Source organism: Globicephala melas, chromosome 6 (genome assembly GCF_963455315.2).
Source record: "Globicephala melas chromosome 6, mGloMel1.2, whole genome shotgun sequence".
NCBI lineage: Eukaryota > Metazoa > Chordata > Mammalia > Artiodactyla > Delphinidae > Globicephala > Globicephala melas.
In genome coordinates this window covers 5,543,657-5,564,261 of record NC_083319.1, presented here as the reverse complement: position 1 = coordinate 5,564,261, position 20,605 = coordinate 5,543,657, and the positions used below count along the sequence as shown (strand labels likewise).

The following is a 20,605-nucleotide window of genomic DNA, read 5'->3' as shown; positions in this document are numbered from 1 at the left end:
GAAACAGAGGCCAGGAGTGCTAGCAGGACTTGCCTGCAGTCACTAAGGTAGAGGTTGCTGAGGGGTTTGAACCCAGGGTTATCCCAGCCCAGAGCCCACTTTTCACCACTCCTAGGCCAAAGTCCAGTCAGACTCCATGGCCCTCCCCAGCATGGAGCCCACTGTAGCCCTCAGAACCTGCCAGCAGCTCTTTCCAGGCCAAAGTGCTGACACAGGCCTCTGGGTATTAATAGCCCCTTTCTGGGCTGGGCTTCTCCTCCCCTCCTGAGGTCAGCCCAGGTCATGGGCCCCACCCAGGGAGAGTGGGGTGAGTGCCCTGGTGGACAGCTAAGTGGGCACATCCAGGTCCCTGTGGTCTGAGGCATCTGAGTCTGGAGGCCCTTGTATCCCACCCCAGGGACTTCTTGGGAGTTGGGCCTCACCTCTTTTGGGTCTCACCCCTCTGAGCCTCAGCTTCCTTGTCTGTAAAGTGGGGATGATGTCCTGACTTCACAGGAAGGTTGGCTATATGGTGTCAATAAACTAAAGCAAATAGAGAGCACAGTACACTGCCCACTACCCATGCATTCTGTGCACATCTTCATGTGCATCTGTGCAGGGTCCAGGACGAGACAGCACAGGTCATTTTGGCCACACCCAAGAGGGAGGGATGTGACACAGCCTGGGACGTCCTTCTCTGTGGGTGCGTGTTCTGAGGGGAACACTCTGCAAGAGAGGTGCCGGGGAGTCCACGAGGAGCCCCAGACTGAGGGTTCTTGGTGTCTGGCTTCCCAGCCAGGTACGGAGTGGGGGCCAGACCTTGGGGGTGAGCCCTTCTGACGGGGGCACTCAGAAGGAGAGAGGACTTTGCCTTGTTTGTTAAATAGGGACCAATTCCTGACCCACAGGCTTGAAGGCTCACTGTGAGGCAGGGACCCTTCTCAGCAGTTTACAAACGTCATCTCATTGACTTCACAACAGCTCTTGGAAGGTGGGCACTAGTGTTCCCATGTTACAAGAGGAGAAAACTAGGCCCAGAGAGGCCAAGTGACTTGCTTGAGTTCCCACAGCTAGTTGGTGGCAGAGCCCCAGGTTATTCCTCATCTGTCTGACTCTGGAGACCCCAGGCTGGTGTCCTGTGACCACAGAGCACTGGCTCCCACCCCAGGCAGCTTCCTGTCCTTGGGAGGCTCTGGCCCTGGTCCCTGGGAGGCTGTGGGGTGGGCCTGGGGCTTCACGGGGGTCTCCACGCTTGGAAGGACTCCCGCCTTCATCCCCGCTGGGCAGACAGGCCTTGGGTGCCGCGAATCATGAGACCAGGGCGTTCACCCCTGACTCTGCTGCTTGCCCTAAACCAGTGGCTTCCCCTTGAGGCTGGGCCCAGTCAGCCCTAAAAGGGCTGTGGAGCCTTTGGGTTCCTGCAGTCAGGGAGGCCAGACTCAAACCCCAAACCCTCGGCTGGGCCCTCGTGGTCTGCCCCTCTCTGGGTCTGCAGCCTCTCTTGCCCCCTCGGTCCATGTACTGCCACACGGGCCCCCAGACCTCGCAGGAGGGCAGGAGGTACGCTCTCCCTCGCCCAGGGCCTCTCACCTGCCTTTCCTTCCGGGGGAAAGCCCTCCACAACTCCCAGGCCAGGCCCGGAGCCCTGTTCTATGATCCTGCAACACATCTGCACGCTTGCAATTATTCACACGTGTCATTCGTTTAATCCCCTCTGAACTGTGAGCTTCCTGGGGACGGGGACGCATGCGATGTGTTCCACTCGCTGCAGTGTTCCAGGCACCTAGCACAGGTCCAGGAGCTCGGGAACTAGTTACTGGGTTGCCTGAAGCTGCTTTAAGTGATACTGTCCTTCGCAAAGCTTCCGGGCAGTGGAGGCCACCTCCGAGGGGCAGATCCATTACCAACCAATTAATTACCCCTCCCTCTAATGGAAATCGAATCTTACAGATTGCCATTTGATTGAACGGTCATGCACTGAAGCCCGATTCAAGACTGATTGAAAATAGAAAAGCCCAGCCTGCCAGCTTAATGAAATGCTGTCACAGAGGGGAGGGGCTGGGCCCAGCCCCAGTGGACCCAGGGTGATGCTTTCAGTGACGTCATTCACTCCATCTGGTGTCCGGAGAGGCCTTTGGCCTGGACTCCACTGTCTAGTCCATGGGACCAGGTCCAAGCTGTCCAGGCCAGTGGGTCAGGCGGGCCTGGCTCACAGGGGTCTGGCCTGCTCAGAGGGAAGCTGGTCAAAGCAGGACTGAGTCGGGGGCCCCCATCTAGGCCTCTGGCCTGGGGCACAGCCGAGGCCAGAGCAGCAGGAGGACTACATTTCCCAGAGTCCCCCAAACCCCGGGAGCGAGCCATTGGAAGATTTAAATAGCCCAGGCCCGAGGCAGCCAGGCTGCAGCTGTGGACGTGTCCACCTCCTGGGTGGCTCCATTGGCGCTGGCCCGCACTGGGGGGCTCGATTGGCTGCCCAGCTGGCACTGACATTCCCTGGGAGCCTGGTGGCAGCCGGAGGTAAGCAGCCATGTGCAGTCCCGCACTCTATATTTAACAGCTGCCGCAGAGCAGGAGGGGAGGCCGGGAGCAACGGAGGCTCCAGGCTTCCGTCTTTGGAGAGAAGGGCCTCACAGCCAGGCTGGCACCGGCCCTCGCTGGGTGACTGTCACCATGCCTGCCTCCCAGAGCCGGGCCCGGGCCCGGGACCGCAACAACATCCTCAACCGGGCCGAGTTCCTGTCCCTGAACCAGCCCCCGAAGGGGGCGCCGGAGCCCCGCAGCTCGGGCAGGAAGGCCTCGGGCCCCTCGGCACAGCCCTCGTGCCCTGGCGATGGGGCCCGCGAGCGGCGCCAGTCTCAGCAGCTGCCCGAGGAAGACTGCATGCAGCTGAACCCCTCCTTCAAGGGCATCGCCTTCAACTCCCTGCTGGCCATTGACATCTGCATGTCCAAGCGCCTGGGGGTGTGCGCCGGCCGGGCTGCGTCCTGGGCCAGCGCCCGCTCCATGGTCAAGCTCATTGGCATCACAGGCCACGGCATCCCCTGGATCGGGGGTACCATCCTCTGCCTGGTGAAAAGCAGCACGCTGGCCGGCCAGGAGGTGCTCATGAACCTACTTCTGGGTGAGTGTGCCCGCCGTCCACCACCCACCCCGCCAGGCCCGGGGAGGGAGCCCACCCCAGCAGGACCAGCGGGGCCCTCAGAAACCGACTGGAACAATTTAATGAGGTTAGGCAGGGAGGGTGGCCCAGAAACAGGCAAGCCTCCGGCTTGGGGAAGAGAGAGCTGAGGATGCCCAGATGACAGCCCCCTGCAAAGTGAGGGCCTTGAGAATGCGGGGCCCCAGCGGGAACTTCTGAGGAAGGGCCCTGCTCTGGGGAAGGAGTAGCTTGAACCGCCGCCCCAGAAGCAGCTTGAACAGGGGTGCTGGAGGCCGTGACCTCGAGGGAAGTGGCCAGGAGCCTGGCGGGTGCTCTGCAGTGAGGTGTCTAACCCTGTAACACCCCATCCCATAGGCTGGGGTCCTTGAGTTCCTAGGCTGGGGTCCTTGAGTTCCTAGGCTGCTTGCAGGCAGCACTTGTGAGCTGCTCCCATCAACCCGCTGCTTGGCTCAGGGACCCTGCAAGCCACCCGGGATCCTCCCACAGGGCCTGGGGGTGCAGGGGTCCAGTCTGGGGCTCCCACCCACTCATGGCCTCCTGGAGTCCTTACGTACCGCTTCCCTGGGTGAGTCGCTGGAGGAGAGGAGGGCCTGGTGAGCTTTGGTTTGTTTTTGCAAAGTCTTTGTCACCAGCGTCTTTCAGTTGAGCTCTGCCCTGTGCCAGGTGCCACGTGGGCGCCATGTGGAAAGCAGGCCTTCCCCCCTCTCCAGGAGGTGATGCCCAGCCCCCACGCGGCCCACCCTGCAGCCACCTCCAGATCCCCCAGGTGCTCGGGGACCCAATGCTGCCACCCTCCACGGTGGGCCATGTTGATCTCCTGGCCCTTCCCAGCACAGCCATGATCTGGGGCACAAGTCGGTGGCGGGGGGAATGGCTCAGGTTAAGCAGACACTGACAAGGGGTCCCACTTCCAAAGGGGTGTGTGTTGGGCCACTGAGAACTGCCATCCCAGGGGAAGTTGCAACACAGTGTGGCTCCCCACTCAGGTCTCAGAGCATCTGGGGTGGACACTCTGTGGGTGGGATGTAGGGAGGGGAGAACAGCAGTTGCTCGTGCAGGAGATGGCTGGGTCTGGTACCATCAACGTTTTCTTGTTCTTATTCCTAAATGGTTTACATTACTTGTTCCTATGCCAAACAGTCCCATGGGACTGGTGCTATTACCATGCCCACTTTACAGATTAGGAAACTGAGGCTCCTGTAAATAAAGCAACCTGACCAGAGCTTCAGAGCGGGAGATTTGCACCAGGTCTGAAGATCTGCACCTGACATCCAGGCCTGTGCTCTTTTCAGGCAACGTGCCCTGGGCTTGGGACAGAGGGACAGAGCAAGGTGGCCCAGGTGCTGGGCCGGGTGTTTGCGGGGGGCACAACCCTGGTCTCATTACCCACAGTTTCCCCGGTGCCCGCTGCAGCCTGACACAGAGCAGTAGCTCAAGAAAACTGTGTTGGGGGTCAGGTGTCCAAGGATGGGGGTGGGAAAGCATCCTTGAGCCACCCCTCAAACCTGCTCCCTAGACCTTGTCTGCACATTCCTCCCGCGTAAGATGATGGAGGTGGTGAAGCTGTGTTCATAATTTGCTCAGCGCTTGCTCCGTGCCCGGTTTTGCATAAACCACATCATCACTTCTACAGGGAGATGATTTGTCCACAGCCACGTAGCTAGTCATTGATGGGGCCAGGACTAGAGCTGGGAACAACTCTTAACATCTTAACAGTTTGTTGAGATGCGGCTTCTGGCTCTTTCCAGCAACCAGATTCTGGGGACACAAAGGAGTTTGCTTCATAGGGTGAAGAGCAAAGTTCGAGGTGCCTCCCTTCTTGAATAAGAAGGACAGTCATTTCTAAGTTTTTAAAATCATCATGTATTGAGCTTCACTATGTACCAAGTACTATGCCCTGAATGTCCTGTATTTCATGATTTTAAAATCTTTTTAATGACCGTGTAATGTAAATATTAATACACCCACTTCACAGAGTTAACTGAGGCTCAGAGGGGTCAAGGGACTTGCCCGCCCCCACGTGCCCGTAAGTGGTAGATCTGGGAAGCAAATCCAAGTCCTCCAGGCTGCAAACCCCTTGCCCCCCACCCCCCAAGAAGAGCTGCCCACTCCACTCTCTGCCCAGGGAAGAAAGACCATCCGTGGAGCACAAACTGTGCACAGATCTGTCTTTGCTTTCGTCTTTGGGGGCCTGGGCGGCCTTTCAATCCTGGAGCTCTGAGGTTGGAATGGACTTTGTCCGGGTCCTCACTCTGACCCTTACTTAGTCTGCTCAAGTCCGTTCCCATCCCCGAGCTTCAGTTTCCTCATCTGTACGTGGGGCTTCCGGACTGTGGTGGGGATTCAAGGGGAGCTGGTAAAGCTCTTAGCACAGTGGGTGGCAGGCAGACCTGGAAGCTTCAGGGCCCTGAGGGATGAGGGGGCCCTGCCTGGTCCCGCCCGCCCTGCTCTGAGCACCAGGGCACCCAGCAGAGTCCTGAGGGCAGAGCCCTTCCCCTCTACAATTGGCACTTGGGCTCTCCTTGGCCCCAAAGCGGAAAACTCAGGAGCCTCGGAAAATGGAGCTCCAGACACCGGACCCGGGAAGAGTCCCCGCTGGGCCGGGAGGAAGTTCTCTGCTCTGGTCCCTGCGTTCCTCCCCAAGAGTGTGCTGTGCTGCCTAGACTGGAAACGTCAAAGCCAGAAGGGATCTTGGCAGCTGGCACAAGCTTGGCTCCAGAGTTGGCCGGACCTGGGTGCAAATCCTGGCCCAGCTGTGGGAACCGGGGCAAATGACTTTGCCTCTCTGAGTCTCATTTTCCTCATCTGTCTAGTGGGCTGCTGGGACACTTCCCTGAAGCATTACACGAAAGTGCATGGCTCATACGAATGCCAGTTGATGCTTGGGCCTCAGTGATCACCATCCTCATCGCCATTGCCAGCATCAAAAGAAGTCCCAGGTCCAGGGTCCCTCCAGGTCCCCTCCAAGCTCTAGACACCTGTGAGATGACCTGATCCCCTCCTTTGTCCTTCCCCTGCAACACCTGACTTGATGATCCCAAAGGGGGCCAGGTGACAGGGGACCCAGGCCATCCCCGTTCACCAAGCCCATCCTGGTTCCCCCATGGGCCTGTCCTTGGTGGAAAATGCCTTCCATGTCTTATTTCCATGATCTATAAAAGAATCTTTATTGAAATGTCCCTGATTATAAAAACTATACATTCTTTTTTTTCTATGTCATTTTTTAAACTTTGGTTAAATAGACATAACATAAAACTTACCATTTTAACCATTTTTAAGTGTATACTAGCATTAAGTACATTCACATTGCCAGAACTTTTCCATCTTCCCAAACTGAAACTCGGCTCCCATTAAACACTAAATCCCCATCCCTCTCCCCACAGCCCCCAACACCCACCATTCTGCTTTCTGTTTCTATGAATCTGACGAGTCTAGGGACCTCATATCAATAGCATTATACAGTATTTGTCTTTTAATATCTGACTTATTTCACTTAGCAGCCCGTCCTCAAGGTTCATCCATGTCGTAGCAGGTGTCAGCATCTCCTTCTTTTTTAAGGCTGCATAATACTCCATGGTATGGACAGACCACATTTTGTTTATCCATCATCTACCTTCTGGCTATTGTGAATAATGCTGCTATGAACATGGGTGTACAAATATCTGTTCAAGTCCGTGCTCTCACTTCTTTTGGGTATAGAAGCAGGATGGAATTGCTGGATCCTATGTTTAATTTTTTGAGGAACCCCCAGACTATCTCCCACAGCAGCTACACCATTTTACATTCCCACCAGCAGTGCAAAAGGGCTCCAGTTTCTCCACAAGTGTTCTTTGCCAGCACTTTTCTTTTTATATAACAGCCGTCCTGATGGGTGTGAAACGTGGCATCTCGTTGTGGTTTTGATTTGTGCTTCCTTAATGAGGAGTGATGTTGAGCACCTTTTCACTGCACTTCCTCACGGTAAGGAAAATTCAGACGACGGCAGGTGATGAAGAAAGTGACTGTTTCCCTTAAGTCCTTTCCCCAGGAATAACCTCCGTTGCAGTTTGGGTCATGGGTCTCTGGATTTTTCTCTGCGCCCAAACTAGCATATCATATGCTTCTAAAATGACCTCCTGTGGCGTTTTGCCCGGCTTGGCCTCATTCTCATGGCCCTACTGGGCCTTCTTGGCTATGAACCTCCCATCTCGGCCCCACTCCTCCCTTCACACCAAGCACGAGGGGTTCAGAAACCAGAACCTGCACCCTCAGCCTGGCAGCGCCGCCCCCACCCGCCCCAAGCATCTCACAGCATCCCCTCCCCCCCAGCCCCTGCTCACCCACCCTCCATATAATCTCTTGTGTCAGCTGTCTCATCCCAGCCCACCGGCCCCTGCTCTTGGGCACAGCTCAGGTGACAAGCCCTCCAAGAGGTCTGCATAGCCTGTCCCTAGCTGATGGACCTTTAGACTCTGATCCCAAACCTTCACGGTCAGGAGCCCTCCTGCTGGAGACACCAGCGCAGCTCCGCAGAGGTAGGACGTTCTCCACCCTGCCCCCAGCTTCACTTCTCATCATCTCAGCGGGGCTCAGCGAAATGGTCCCTCCAGGCTAAAATACACATGACATAAAATTCACCATTTTCACCATTTTTAAGTGTCCAGTTCAGTGGCATTAAGTACATTCACATCGTTGTGCAGTTGTCCCCACCATCTATCTCCAGAATTTCTTTCATCTTCCCCAACTGAAACTCTGCACCCGTTAAACACTAACTCCCCAGCCCCCCTCCCCAGCCTCTGGCAACCTCTAATCTACTTTCTGTCTCTATGAATCTGCCTACTTTAGGGACCTCATAAAAGCAGAATCATGCAATACTTGTCTTTTTGTAAAAATAACTCTTTTTTTTTTTAACTTATTTTATTTATTTTTGGCTGTGTTGGGTCTTCGTTGCTGCACCCGGGCTTTCTCTAGTTGCAGCGAGTGGGGGCTACTCTTCGTTGCAGTGTGCGGGCTTCTCATTGCAGTGGCTTCTCTTGCGGCGGAGCACGGGCTCTAGGTGTGCGGGTTTCAGTAGTTGTGGCACGCAGGCTCAGTAGTTGTGGCGCACGGGCTTAGTTGCTCTGTGGCATGTGGGATCTTCCTGGACCAGGGCTTGAACCCGTGTCCCCTGCACTGGCAGGCGGATTCTTAACCACTGCGCCACCAAGGAAGCCCAAAATAACTCTTTCTAAATGTGCACAAATCATGCACCTTCATGGTAAGAAGAATTTTAATGCAGAATTACAGAAAGACACCAAAAATCGCCCTCATCAACCCACCCAGCTAGAAGCGCTGTTAACACTTAGCGTGGTACCTTCCAGACTTTTTTCTCTGTATAAACACATTAACATCTTATTTTACAAAAACGGCATCGTACTGTAAATCCAGTTTGGTCGTTGGCCTTTTCCACTTAAACCCTGTAGCTATCCTTCGGTGGCTATAAATACACATCAGCTTCATCATTCGCCCCAGAGTGGCCCCAGAGAGCTCCACCGCGGTTTCTCCCGTCTGTCTCCGACTCAAGGGCATTGGGTTGGTTTGGGGTTTTCAGTGTTACAAAAAACGCTGCAGTGGACATCCTTGATGTGGGGCACATCCGTAATTACTTCCCAAGGAGATAGTCTTACAGATGGAAGGCCTGAGTCAAGGGAGGCCTGTTGGAAAGACTTCTGAGTGTGAAGCCAGATGCCCTTCAGAAAGTTTAGACCGATTTACAGCACCCCCACAGCGCTACCAGACCCGGTTCCCCAGCTCCCGGAGAGGCCAGAATGGGGGATCAGAGGCCAGAAGAGCTGGGACCCCCTCCTCCCAGCCCCAGCCAGTAAGAGGTATCAGCTCTGTCGTTGCTCTTTGCAGGGTCCATAGCTACCCCTCCCCCACCCCTAGCCCAGCCTTATTGCTGCCGAGCTGGTCCCATGGAGCACATCTCAGGGGAAGCAGCTGAGCGTGAGGGGCCATGAGGGGTCGTCCTGGCAGCCCCCCAGCCAGGCTGAGAGAGAATAGTGGCCACCAAGGCAGCACAGCAGGGCCTTGAGAATGGGTGTGCTTCCTGCAAGGAGGGTTCAGGCCTCTCAGGCCCCTGCTCCGTGAGAGGGGTGGAGAGCGGAGATTATTGGGAGGGAAGGCGTGAGAGGTGATGGGGCCCAGCCCTGCAGCCCAGGCGGCCCTCAGAGTAGCTTCTGGAATGATCCCCATTTTATCAACCAAGGGAGAAAGCTCAGCGGGAGAGGCGTGCCAAGGTCATGAAATTCACAAGCAGTCGACCTTGAGGCCGGTCTCTGATCCTGCAGCCCAGGTGTGCAGCCTCTGCCCTGAGGCCCACGGAGGGTAGGTGAGCAGCCCGGGTCACACAGCAAGTCGGGGCAGGTGGCGCGGCTTCGGCCCCTCCTGACTCTGGCCCCTGAGCTTGCTGCCAAGAGGACCTTTCCCCACAGGGGCCCCCTGCCCCCCTCCCATTCCAGGAGGGAATGTAGGTCAGGGAGCTCAACAGGCCGTGTGAGTGGAATTCACGGAGCCTTGAGTGACGGGGCCATTTGCTTCTATTTCTGGGCCCCAGATTATGCGCTGACAGTGTCAGAATCAGAGTCACACGAGGGATGGCCATGGTGCTGGAGGGGGTGCGAGCAGCCTGCGGGAGTGGGGGGAGGGGCTGTGAGTGGAGCGGCGAGGCCCCGGGGGCCACCAGCTCTGCTGGAGAGCCGTCCCCCCATGGCCTCTTCTACACCCAACTCTCAGAACCAGGGAGCAGCAGTGTGATGTGGGGAGAGGCTGTGGGCGTGCCACACCTTGAAAGGAGCCTCCGTGTTAACGACTGCACAGCTTCCCCACCCTCACCGCCCAAGCCACCTGGCACCCTGCCAGCCTGGTTCACCAGCCCCAGGCCTGGCCCTTGCCTGCCATACTCAGGAACCAGCGAGGCCCAAGACCTGCAGCTCGAGTGAATGAATGAACCAAGCACAGGCTGGGCCGGGCCAGCTGGACAGCCAGGCTGACCCGGTGGTCCCGAGAGGCCCAGGTCAGTGGGGCCGTCCCCACCTCATTATGGCCGCGAGGGACAGAGCCAGCCAGGAATAGCAGATTCCCAAAGGCCCAGATGTGGGGTTCTCAAGTCACGGCACACAGCCAGCCCCAGAAGCCTCTCGAGGGGGCAGGGGAGGGTCCCCCACCCCCCACCTTCAGCCACACAGCGGCCTCTTTCATCTGCTCACATACTGAGTCTCTGTGTGTCCTTACGTTGGGAAAACGTGTTTTGCTGCTAAAACAGTTTGAAAGGTGTGGGTCTTGCTCCTTCTTGGCCTGTGGGTCTTGACAGCCCACGAGGAGCAGTGGGACACCTGGGGAGGCCAAGGTACAAGCCCGCCTTGCCTTCAGACACCACGCGGGAGCGAGGCCCTGAGCATGGCTTCCCCCCGGGCAGCCCGTGGACGCACGATGCTGGCCCTCCCTCCCGCCTTCCTCCTGAACCCAGCAGCTTTCTCTGGGCACCTCTGCTGTGGTTTACACTCGTCTGGGAAGGCAGATTTAAATCGACAAGAACTTGCCAACTTGCTGAGCCCTGGTTTTCAGCTGAGAAACTTGGTCACCAATTAGATAGATGACCCACACCTCCCAGTGGCTAGTGTCATGGTTTGATCTGCCTTAGGGCCTGATCCTGGCCCCCATTAGCCCGCTCCAGACCCTGGCCCAGGATGCTCTGACTTTCCTCCAGGTGGTGAGGGTCTCGGAATTTGGGCCACATCATTTTTTTTTTTAATTTAATTTATTTATTTATGGCTGTGTTGGGTCTTCGTTTCTGTGCGAGGGCTTTCTCTAGTTGTGGCGAGCGGGGGCCACTCTTCATCGCGGTGCGCGGGCCTCTCACTGTCGCGGCCTCTCTTGTTGTGGAGCACAGGCTCCAGACGCGCAGGCTCAGTAGTTGTGGCTCAAGGGCCTAGTTGCTCCGCGGCATGTGGGATCTTCCCAGACCAGGACCAGGGCTCGAACCCGTGTCCCCTGAATTGGCAGGCAGATTCTCAACCACTGCGCCACCAGGGAAGCCCTGGGCCACATCATTTTTATGCTGGTGAGACCTCAGAGAAGGAAACCCTCTCACCAATGCCCCTGCTTGATGACACCCAGTCTGCAGGGTCTGAAAGCCTTAAGTTGCTTACCTGGGTCAGGCCAGGCTGGAGCTTAGGAGTAATAACAGCAGCTATGGCATCAAACGCCCCATACCAGGCTGTTCGAAATACTTCGCAGACACTAAGGAGCTCATTTCATCCTGTGATAACCCCTGTTACAGGTGGGTAGACAGAGGATCTGACAGGTGAAGGGACTTGTTCTTAATGAGCAGAGGAACTTGAACCCCACCTGTGACTCTGAAACCTGCAAGTTTAAGCCCCCACCTGTGAACTGCCTCCTCCCCAGGTGGAGAGAGCCTGTCACAAGGTGAGGGAGGGGCAACTTTCAAAAGCCTGGCCTCCTGCCTGGGCTGCTCCGTCAGCCTCAGGGTCCCTGGGGTCAGGTGCAGCCGCCTCTCTCCAGCTCCCACCTGCCCTGTTGGTCCCTCCCTCCTGCTGGGACTGTGACCACCCCCCCCCACCCCCCCACGGGCTCCAGATGGCTCCCAGCCTGGGCCTGGCCTCCACCTGGGTCAGCAGCATGCAGGCTGGGAGGCCTGGCTCCCGGGAACCAGTTGCCGTGGAAATACGGGGCGGGGTGTGGAACAAGGTTCCCTCCCTCCCTTAGGCTCCTCCCCTCATGGCCTGGCAGCCTTTCCATCCACCATTTCCTGCTTCTGCCCCTTGCCTGGCTGCTCCGGCACATCCCAGGGTGGGCAAACGTCAGCTGGCCCTATGGCTAGTGAGAGGGGCAGGCCCCGGGGAGGCCAGGGCTTCAAATCCCAAACCAAGAGCCCAGACTGCAACAGCAACCCTGCAGAGGGCAGGAAGAGAGTTCTGCACTGACCAGGGAGTGCAGTGTTACCCGGGAGCAGTGTAGACATCCAACGCTGGGACCGTCAGGTAAATAAGCCAGGGCACCTCGGACGCTGCAGCCATGGGTGTCCCGGGGGGTGTGACCCGGCATCTTTCAAAAGCAGGTTACAGAACGTTGTGTGTAGAGCACGTTACAGCTTTTATTAAATCTATGCTCTATAGATGGAGAGAAGGTTCTGGAAAGGTGGCTGCCTCTGGGTGGCAGGATTACAGGTGATTTAAAAATCTTATTTTGTCTTCTATTTTGTAAATTTTCCACAGTGAACATCTATCGTGTCATTTTTTTCCCAAAAGTTTTTTTTTGTTTTTTGGGGGTTTTTTTTCATTTCTGAGCAGCAGGGGTTGCAGCAGCAGTTTCGGTATCTCCTGTAAAGTTTCCAGGGAAGTTCCCAGAGCCAGGCTGCACTGAACTGGCATTTGGTCATAATCCTCCCCCCTTCTCTGGCCCTCCTGGTGCGCCAGGCACCCGGGGGGACCACCTCGTCTCGTTTGCTGGGACTTCCCTGTTTTAGCCCTGAACTTCTTATGTCCTAGAAACCCCTGTGTCCCAGGCAAACCCAGGACAGTCAGTCACCCTGTAGGCACTGTGTCAGACCCCGTCTGGGAGGCAGGTGTTTGGGATACCTTGTTACAGGTGGGGGAAGTTAGACGACTTGTCCAAGGTCACAGTCAGGAGGCTCCGAGGCTGGGACTCGAACCCAGGTCTCTGTGGCACTCGCAAGCCCCCACTTTGGCTGACCGGGTGCCACTGTGATCAGCTGGATGAAAGTGGGCCCTTGGCGTGGGCCTTCGTCTAACGGCACAGAGAGGCAGAGCAGCCTCTCCAAGGCCACACAGCGGGGTGGTGGTGAACAGGACGGACAGAGATCCAGTTCTCCCCCAAGCTCCCCAGATGGGAAAGGAGCCCGCCCCTCTGGCTCCGCACCCCAGGCCAGCGACTCAGCTAACATTTGGAGACTGCCGTCCTGTGTCTGACCCTGGGCATACGCCTACGAACAGAATAGATTTGGCTTGACCCCCCTTCTGTGAAGTGATGGTGGTGGGGAGGAAGTGAGGGGTTAACCCCAAACCTCTCACCACCCAGCGGGTTCCTTAGTTGCGGCTGGGTAAGTGCCATGAGGAGAGCGTGTGTTGTCTGGAGGGCAGGGAAGGCCTCGCTGGGGGTGTGACGTTTAGGCTGAGGCCTGGCAATGACGGAGAAGTCAGAGGGAGGGAAAGGGAAGCATCCAGAAAGAAGGAGGAGCAGGCAGGGGTGCTCCAACCTCCAGGACTTCGTCTCGTCTTCTGTAAAATGAGGACAATATGGTACAGCTGCCATGGAAAACGGTTTGGTGGCTCCTCAAAAGACTTTACATAGGGAATTCCCTGGCGGTCCAGTGGTTAAGACACAGAGCTTTCACGGCTGAGGGCCCGGATTCAATTAATTCCTGGTCGGGGAACTGAGGTCCTGCAAGCCACGAGGCGCAGCCAAAAGAAAAAACAAATTATACAAAGTTAACACGTGATGGAGCAATTCCGCCCCATAGGGATGTGCCCAAAAGAACGGAAAACGGGTTCTCCACAAATACTCGTACACAGATGTTCATAGCAGCATTATTCACAGCAGCCAATATGTACAGACAACCCAGATTCCATCAGCAGTGAATGGATACGCAAATTGTGGCAGGTCCAGACAATGGAATAATAGTCAGCCATGAAAAAAGGAATGAAGTTTTGATACCTGCTACAACATAGATGGGCCTCAAAAACATTACGGTACGTGAAAGAAGCCTGACGCAAAAGGTCACGTGTTGTCTGATTCCATTTACATGAAACGTCTAGAAGAGGCAGATCCATAGAAACGGGAAGCAGCCTGGTGGTTGCCAGGGGCTGGGTGAAGGGGGGACAGGGACCACCTGCTTGATGGGAGCTGGGTTTCTTTTTGGAGCTCGATAGAGGTGACCGTTGCACAACATTGTGAATATACTAAATGCCGCTGAACTGTACACTTAAAAATAGTTAATTGTGGGGCTTCCCTGGTGGCGCAGTGGTTGAGAGTCCGCCTGCCGATGCCGGGGACACGGGTTCGTGCCCCGGTCCGGGAAGATCCCACATGCCACGGAGCGGCTGGGCCCGTGAGCCATGGCCGCTGAGCCTGCGCGCCCGGAGCCTGTGCTCCACAACGGGAGAGGCCACAGCAGTGAGAGGCCCGCGTACCGAAAAAAAAAAAAAAAAAAAAAAAAGTTAATTGTGTGTTATGTGAATTTCAGTTCAACTTAAAAAAGATGACGATGGTAACACCCTGTTCTGGGGACTGGCGGGGGCTTCAGTGAAGTCCTTTGAGAAAACCACCAGCCCAGGGCCCCATTTGTCAGGATGAGATCCTCCGACGGGCCCCCAGTGGCCCACAAAACCCCTGATCGCCACTCTCTCATTCAGCACTTTTCTCTGTCCGGATATCCCAGGGAAGGGCCTTCGAGGTAGAGGGAACAGCACAAGCAAAGGCCCCGAGGTGGGAACCTGCCCGGAGGCCCGCGTGGTTCAAGTGAAGGAAGCCCGGGCGCAGTGGGGGGAGAGCACGCAGGAGGCGGCGCTGACGGCCTTCGGGGCCTCTCTCTCCTGCCCGCAGCCCTGCTCCTGGACATCATGACGGTGGCTGGCGTGCAGAAGCTCATCAAGCGACGCGGCCCGTTTGAGACGAGCCCCGGCCTCCTGGACTACCTCACCATGGATGTCTACGCCTTCCCCGCCGGCCACGCCAGCCGCGCGGCCATGGTCTCCAAGTTCTTCCTCAGCCACCTGGTGCTGGCGGTGCCCCTGCGCGTCTTGCTGGTGCTCTGGGCCCTCTGCGTGGGCCTGTCTCGGGTCATGATCGGCCGCCACCACATCACCGACGTCCTCTCCGGCTTCGTCATCGGCTACTTCCAGTTCCGCCTGGTCGAGCTGGTCTGGATGTCCTCCAACACCTGTCAGATGCTCATCTCCGCCTGGTGAGCCGTTCATCTGCGGCTCCGGGGCCGGGGGTGGCCCGAGGGGCAGCAGGAGGACATAGGGCTGGCAGGGGAGGGGGGACCAGGCAGCCCCAGCCCATCTCCCCGTGGGCCGGCGGAGGCTGGTGACCTCAGGTGGGCCCACCAGTGACTGGCACGTCCCTCCCATCACGCTGGGTGCCCCCTGCTCCTTCAATCAGACCCTGAGTCCCTCTGTGGACGGGCTGGGGCCCAGCCGTGCGGATAGCCCTGCTCCGCTTCTGCTCTGGAGGTACCAGGTGAGAACCGGGATGGCGGGAGAGGGGCCGAGTCTCATCTTGTCCTTTCACCATCACGACTGTTGAGTTCCTGGCTGTGCCCACCTGACCACAGCACACCGCCCAGCGAAATGCCCACAACCCACCACCCAACACAGGTGCCATTGCCATTAATGGTCATCGATAGCTTAGGGCAGTGCTTTCCAAAGGGTGCCCCACCAGACACCAGCCTGCAAGACACGTTGGGAAGAGAAATGGTCTTGTGGTCAAATAACTTCAGGAAATGCTACACACTCTGTTGGACGTTCACGAGGGCTGGGATTGTCGTAAAGGCAAAAGTCCTGTAGAAGAGCTTCCGTGGAATCTTGTTTAATCCATGTTTCCTAAACTTATCTGACTACAGAACCCTTTTCTCAAGGAACAGCTATTAACCCCCCCCCCCAGGGAACCGCATTTCCCCAGACGCATTTTGGGAGATGCAGCCCAGGAGCGGAAGGGCCTGAGGCGTGAGCTGGCCTCTCCCAGCGCTGGGCCCCAGAGCCCGGGGAGGCCAGGTGTCTGTGCCACCGCCTGTGGAAAGCCCAGGGCCCACGGGCATCGGTGCCGCTTTGGCCCCCAGGGGCCGGACTCCGTGTGACCTAATAGGTCGTTTCCAAGTCAGCCGTTCTGGACGTGCACTTCATGTGACAATACAGATGTGCAAACAGGCCCTCTCCTGTGTGTTTTTTTTTCCTCGTTTGATGCAAGATTCCAGGTGGGAGAGTCCCTGTTAACATGGGGGTGGGAGTGATTTCTTTACCCCCAGTCAGGCCACGGTGTCAGGTGGTCAGGGGGCAATGGGCTCCTAGGCGTTTCCGGGCTGCCTGGTCCCTTCTCCCTGAGAAGCCCTGCTGGGGTTCCCTCCATCCCCGGGCCCTGCACTGGCCACCCTGCCCGGGGCCTGGGTCGTGATTCGTTTGGAAAAAGCCCTCACTGTGGTGCTGAGGGGTTCTCCCCTGGGGGCCAAGACCCTCTCACTCCCCGCTGACCCAGACCCTGCCCCCAAGGAAGTGGTCGCTACCAGGACAAGTGGGCTCAGGGCGAGGTAGACATTAGCACCGACAGAGGGTGGGTTCGTTTCCTGTCTACCATAAGGAGTAACCACAGCCAACCGCGTGGCTTAAAACAACAGGAGTGTGTTCTCTCTCAGTTCTGGAGGTTAGAAGTCCAAATTCAAGGTGTCTGCAGGGCCACGCTGCCTCTGAGACTCTGGGTAGAATCCTTCCCCGCCTCGTCCAGCTTCCGGTGGTGGCCGGCAATCCTGGCTGTGGCCACGTCACTCCAACCTCTGCCTCTGTCATCACAGGGCATGCTGCCTGTGTCTGTGTCTTCCTCCTCTTTTTTTTTTTTTGGCTACACGGTGCGGCATGTGAGATCTTAGTTCCCCGACCAGGGATCGAACCCGTGCCCCCTGCACTGGGAGCACGGAGTCTTAGCACTTAGCACTCAGCTACCAGGGAAGTCCCCATCTTCTCTTCTTACGATGACAGCAGTCCTATTGAATTAGGGCCCACCCTACTCAGAATGACCTCATCTTAACATCTTAATCACATCCGCAAAGGACCTTTCCAAACAAGGTCACGTCCGTAGATACTGGGAGTGAGGACTCCGACATCTTTTGCGGGGACACAATTCAACCCATAACACGCAGGATCCTTTGGGGGGAAAGACAACTTCCTTTCCCAGCCGCCCCACTGGGACAGGACAGGGGTATAGCGCAGTCCCATCCGAGGGTCCAGCTGCTGCTGACGATGAACGGCATCGGATCTCCTGGGCCCAGAGCCCTCTGCAGGCCCAGCCCTCAGGCCTGAATACCTTCCCCTCCCACTGCAGATCCCACACCCTCAGGGGTCATGGTCCCCCAAGGCCGATGCCCCTGCAGGTGGGACCCAAGCCGCCCCTGCTCGCCCTCCCAAGGCTCCTCTCTGGAGCCTCCTTCGCGTCCAGCCCTGCTGGGGGTGCAGGAGATCTGCACCTTGTCTTTTCCCTAAAGGAGCTCGGGGATGCCAGACCCGGCTGGGCCACCACAATGAAGACCCCCCAACCTCCAACCTTGAACACTGGCTGGTTGCAGAGTCTTCAAAATACATTCTGCCCGTTCCCATAGATGCTCCATGAGACGCTGAGCAGGAGGGGTGACCCTCGGGAATCCGGGAACCCATCATCCTGGGCGAATCGGCTCCAGCTTTGGGCTGGGGACGGGCTGCTGCCCTCCAAGGCCCACATCCCCAGCGGGTCCCCAGGGCCTCTGTCTCTGCAGGGGTGGATGGTGGTCTCTGGAGCCTTTAAGATGAGGAGGGGTTTTCTGAAGAATGGAGGGCTCTCAGCAGACCCCTTAAGCTCAGGGTGGGCAGTGGAATCCAAGTGCCTAACAACCGATTAGGAGAAAAGTCTCCCTGGAGAGGCGGTCGGCATCCTGTCCTGGGAGGTGTCAGCAACACCAGGTGCTGGAGCCCTGGGCTCAGCGCCAGCACTGACACAGCAGTCACATGCCCTCTCCAAGCCTGGTGTCCTAATCTGTCAGACAGGGATGACAGTGGTCCCTGTCGGGTCATGTATGACTCAGGGACACTCCCTACCTGGGCACCTGGCGCAGGGTCCACCCTGCCATCCTGGACGGAACCCCTGGGGGAGCCCTCAAGAGCAGAGCCGGGGAGGGAGGGAGGAACTCGCTGTCATACCCGTTCCTGGAGAGACCCTGGGCGGAGGCGGGCAGGCGGCGGGAGGTGGGGTGACAGCCGAGAGGGCCCCAGTGATGGAACCGGAGACGCGGAGTGTGTGTGCTCCCTCAGACATAGTTAATGCGCTTTGGTGATCGAAGCCAACAGCCACTCCCCCTCTTTTACGGTCAATTATAATATTTGGTTCTCAATGGTAAACCTATTCTGCGTACCTGGGGTAAACCCCAAGTGGTCAAGCTGCACTGCCTTTTCTAAATATCACTGCTTTGCGCTGGATAAAGATTTTGTTAAGGATCTTTGCCTCTCTGTCCATGGGGGGTGTTTGTGTTGTTTCCTCGATCTGTCTGTGTCCGCTTCGGTTGTCAGGGTGAAGCTGGCCTCTTCTGTTTTTCTGGAGGGGTTTGTATAGAATCCGTATCATCTCTTTTTTTACCCCTCGATTTCTGTCTATCATTCCTGACCTCTCAGAGACCAGCCTCTCCATGGAACTGACGTCCGACTCATGACTTGGGTTGGGGGTGGGGTGCGGGGGGTTACGACTTCCTAAATCCTCCACCTGCCTCATCTCGCTGAATCCTTATGACGACCTTACCCCTATTTTACAGGTGGGGAGACTGAGGCTCAGAGAGCAAAAGTCATTTCTCCAAGGTCACTCAGGTAGGACGTGGCAGAGTCAGGATTGGAACCCAGGCTGCAGTGGCCTCAGAGCAGAGAACCCTCTGGAAAACAGAAACGCAGGGCACGCACCAACGTTGAAGGGAGGCTGGACTGGTGAAGCGGCAGCACAGGGGTGGGTTGGCTTTTTTCTATTTTTTTTCTTTTTTTTTTTGCAGTATGCGGGCCTCTCACTGTTGTGGCCTCTCCCGCTGCGGAGCACAGGCTCCGGACGCGCAGGCTCAGCGACCATGGTTCATGGGCCCAGCCGCTCCGCGGCAGGTGGGATCTTCCCGGACCGGGGCACGAACCCGTGTCCCCTGCATCGGCAGGCGGACTCTCAACCACTGCGCCACCAGGGAAGCCCCACTTTTTTCTAACAGAGTCAAATCCCACTGTGCTGGACGGCAGCCTGTGTTGTCTGAGGTCCACCTCGGCCGGACTCCGTGGGTCCCGCCTGACCCGGATGTTGGGTGTAGTGGGAACAAGGCCCCCCCCAGCCCCTGAGTAGCCCCCAAAGCTCTCCCTCAATGTGAGGCGTCCTCCCCCACTTCCTTGCTCCAACCCACCTGCTCCTCCTGGAGCCTGGAGTTGGTCCTGAACTTGCCCAGTGCTCTCCTGCCTCCTGGCACCACCCCCAGCTGCCATGGCCAGTGCTATCTCTTCCCAAAACACAGAAGCCTCCCTGCATTTCCTCTGTCGAGGTCACGTGGTTGGAGGGCCGAGGGGGCTCAGGGACAGGCTGGGGTGGCGGTTTGAGCAGGGTGGTCTCGAGGGAGGAGCACACACATGGGAGTCAGATCCCCGGGTTCAAATTCCGGCACTGACAAGTCGCTGAACCCTTCTGAGCCTCAGTTTCCCCCTCTATAAAATGGGGATGATGCTTACCTTGCGCAGGTGTGAGGATTAAAGCTAGAGCACCCAGAGCACCCAGCCCTGGGCCCGGCTCACAGAAGGGTTGAGAAAGGAAGGCAGAGCTGCTCGGGCCACACATACCCCCAAAGGACCATGAGTCCCCGCTGGGCACTTGGGACAGGACAGGATGCTTCGGGGCTTGGATGGGCAGGGGTCAGTGGGGACTGGAACCTGGAGATGGGCACCTACCCAGGTCATGGTGGGCCCAGCGGCCTCTTTTCACACATGGAGACACTGAGGCCCAGGAAGTGTGTCAGGGCCATACCAAGTGCCCCAGGCACTATGGAGCCTGCCCTGAACACCCCCCCTCAACCCCGCGCTCCCTGGCTTCAGGCTATGGGTGGGCAAAGGGGGTGTGAACCGACCCCTCCCACCCTGAGCTGTCACATTTCCCCTCCATGCTGTCCAAACCATCCTTCCCACAGAGCTGGGGCTCAGGGCTGAGGAGGTCACCTCTGACCTGGCTCTGCATCTTTGTAGTGTGTCTGTTTGGCCCCCAGTAAAGTTCTCAGTTGTCAAAATAAAAAGCAGGAAATTGGGGTTCTGAAGACCCCCAGCAGCCGTTGCCTGGCGCTGGTGCAGCTGGGAGAAGCCCGCTCCCCAGAACACACTACCGTGGGTGCTAACTGGCTGCCTTGTGCCCTCACCCCCACCAAAACATTCGTATATCGAAATCTCAACCCCCAGGACCTCAGAATGTGACTGTATTTGAAGATAGGACCTTTAAAGAGGCAATGAAGTTAAACTGAGCTCATTAGGTGGGCCCTAATCCAATAGCACAGGTGTCCTTATAAGAAGCAAAGCTGGACACAGACACACAGAGGGAAGACCGTGTGAAGACACAGGGAGAGGACGGCCCTCTGCGAGCCAAGGAGAGAGGCCTCGATCTCGGACTTCCAGCTTCCAGAACAGTGAGGAAAGACGTGTCTGTTGTTAAAGCCACCCAGTCTGTGGTCCC

At 57.2% G+C, this 20,605-nt stretch overlaps 1 protein-coding gene across 4 annotated transcripts in view; it reads left to right on the top strand.

Annotated features, from left to right (window-relative positions):
* The first annotated feature begins 2,185 nt into the window (after positions 1–2,185).
* The window catches only part of PLPP7 (phospholipid phosphatase 7 (inactive)), a 66,315-nt gene continuing 47,895 nt past the window's right edge, over positions 2,186–20,605 (top strand). For 2 of the 4 annotated variants that reach the window (XM_060300291.1, XM_030838538.2), the window contains exons 1-2: positions 2,187–3,100; positions 14,741–15,101. In XM_060300291.1, the coding sequence (XP_060156274.1) occupies positions 2,650–3,100; positions 14,741–15,101 (812 nt within the window). In that variant the 5' untranslated portion in view covers positions 2,187–2,649. Of the gene's footprint in view, positions 3,101–14,740; positions 15,102–18,683; positions 18,837–20,605 lie in introns of those variants that run through there. The other 2 variants (XM_060300290.1, XM_060300289.1) reach the window with 2 other exon arrangements.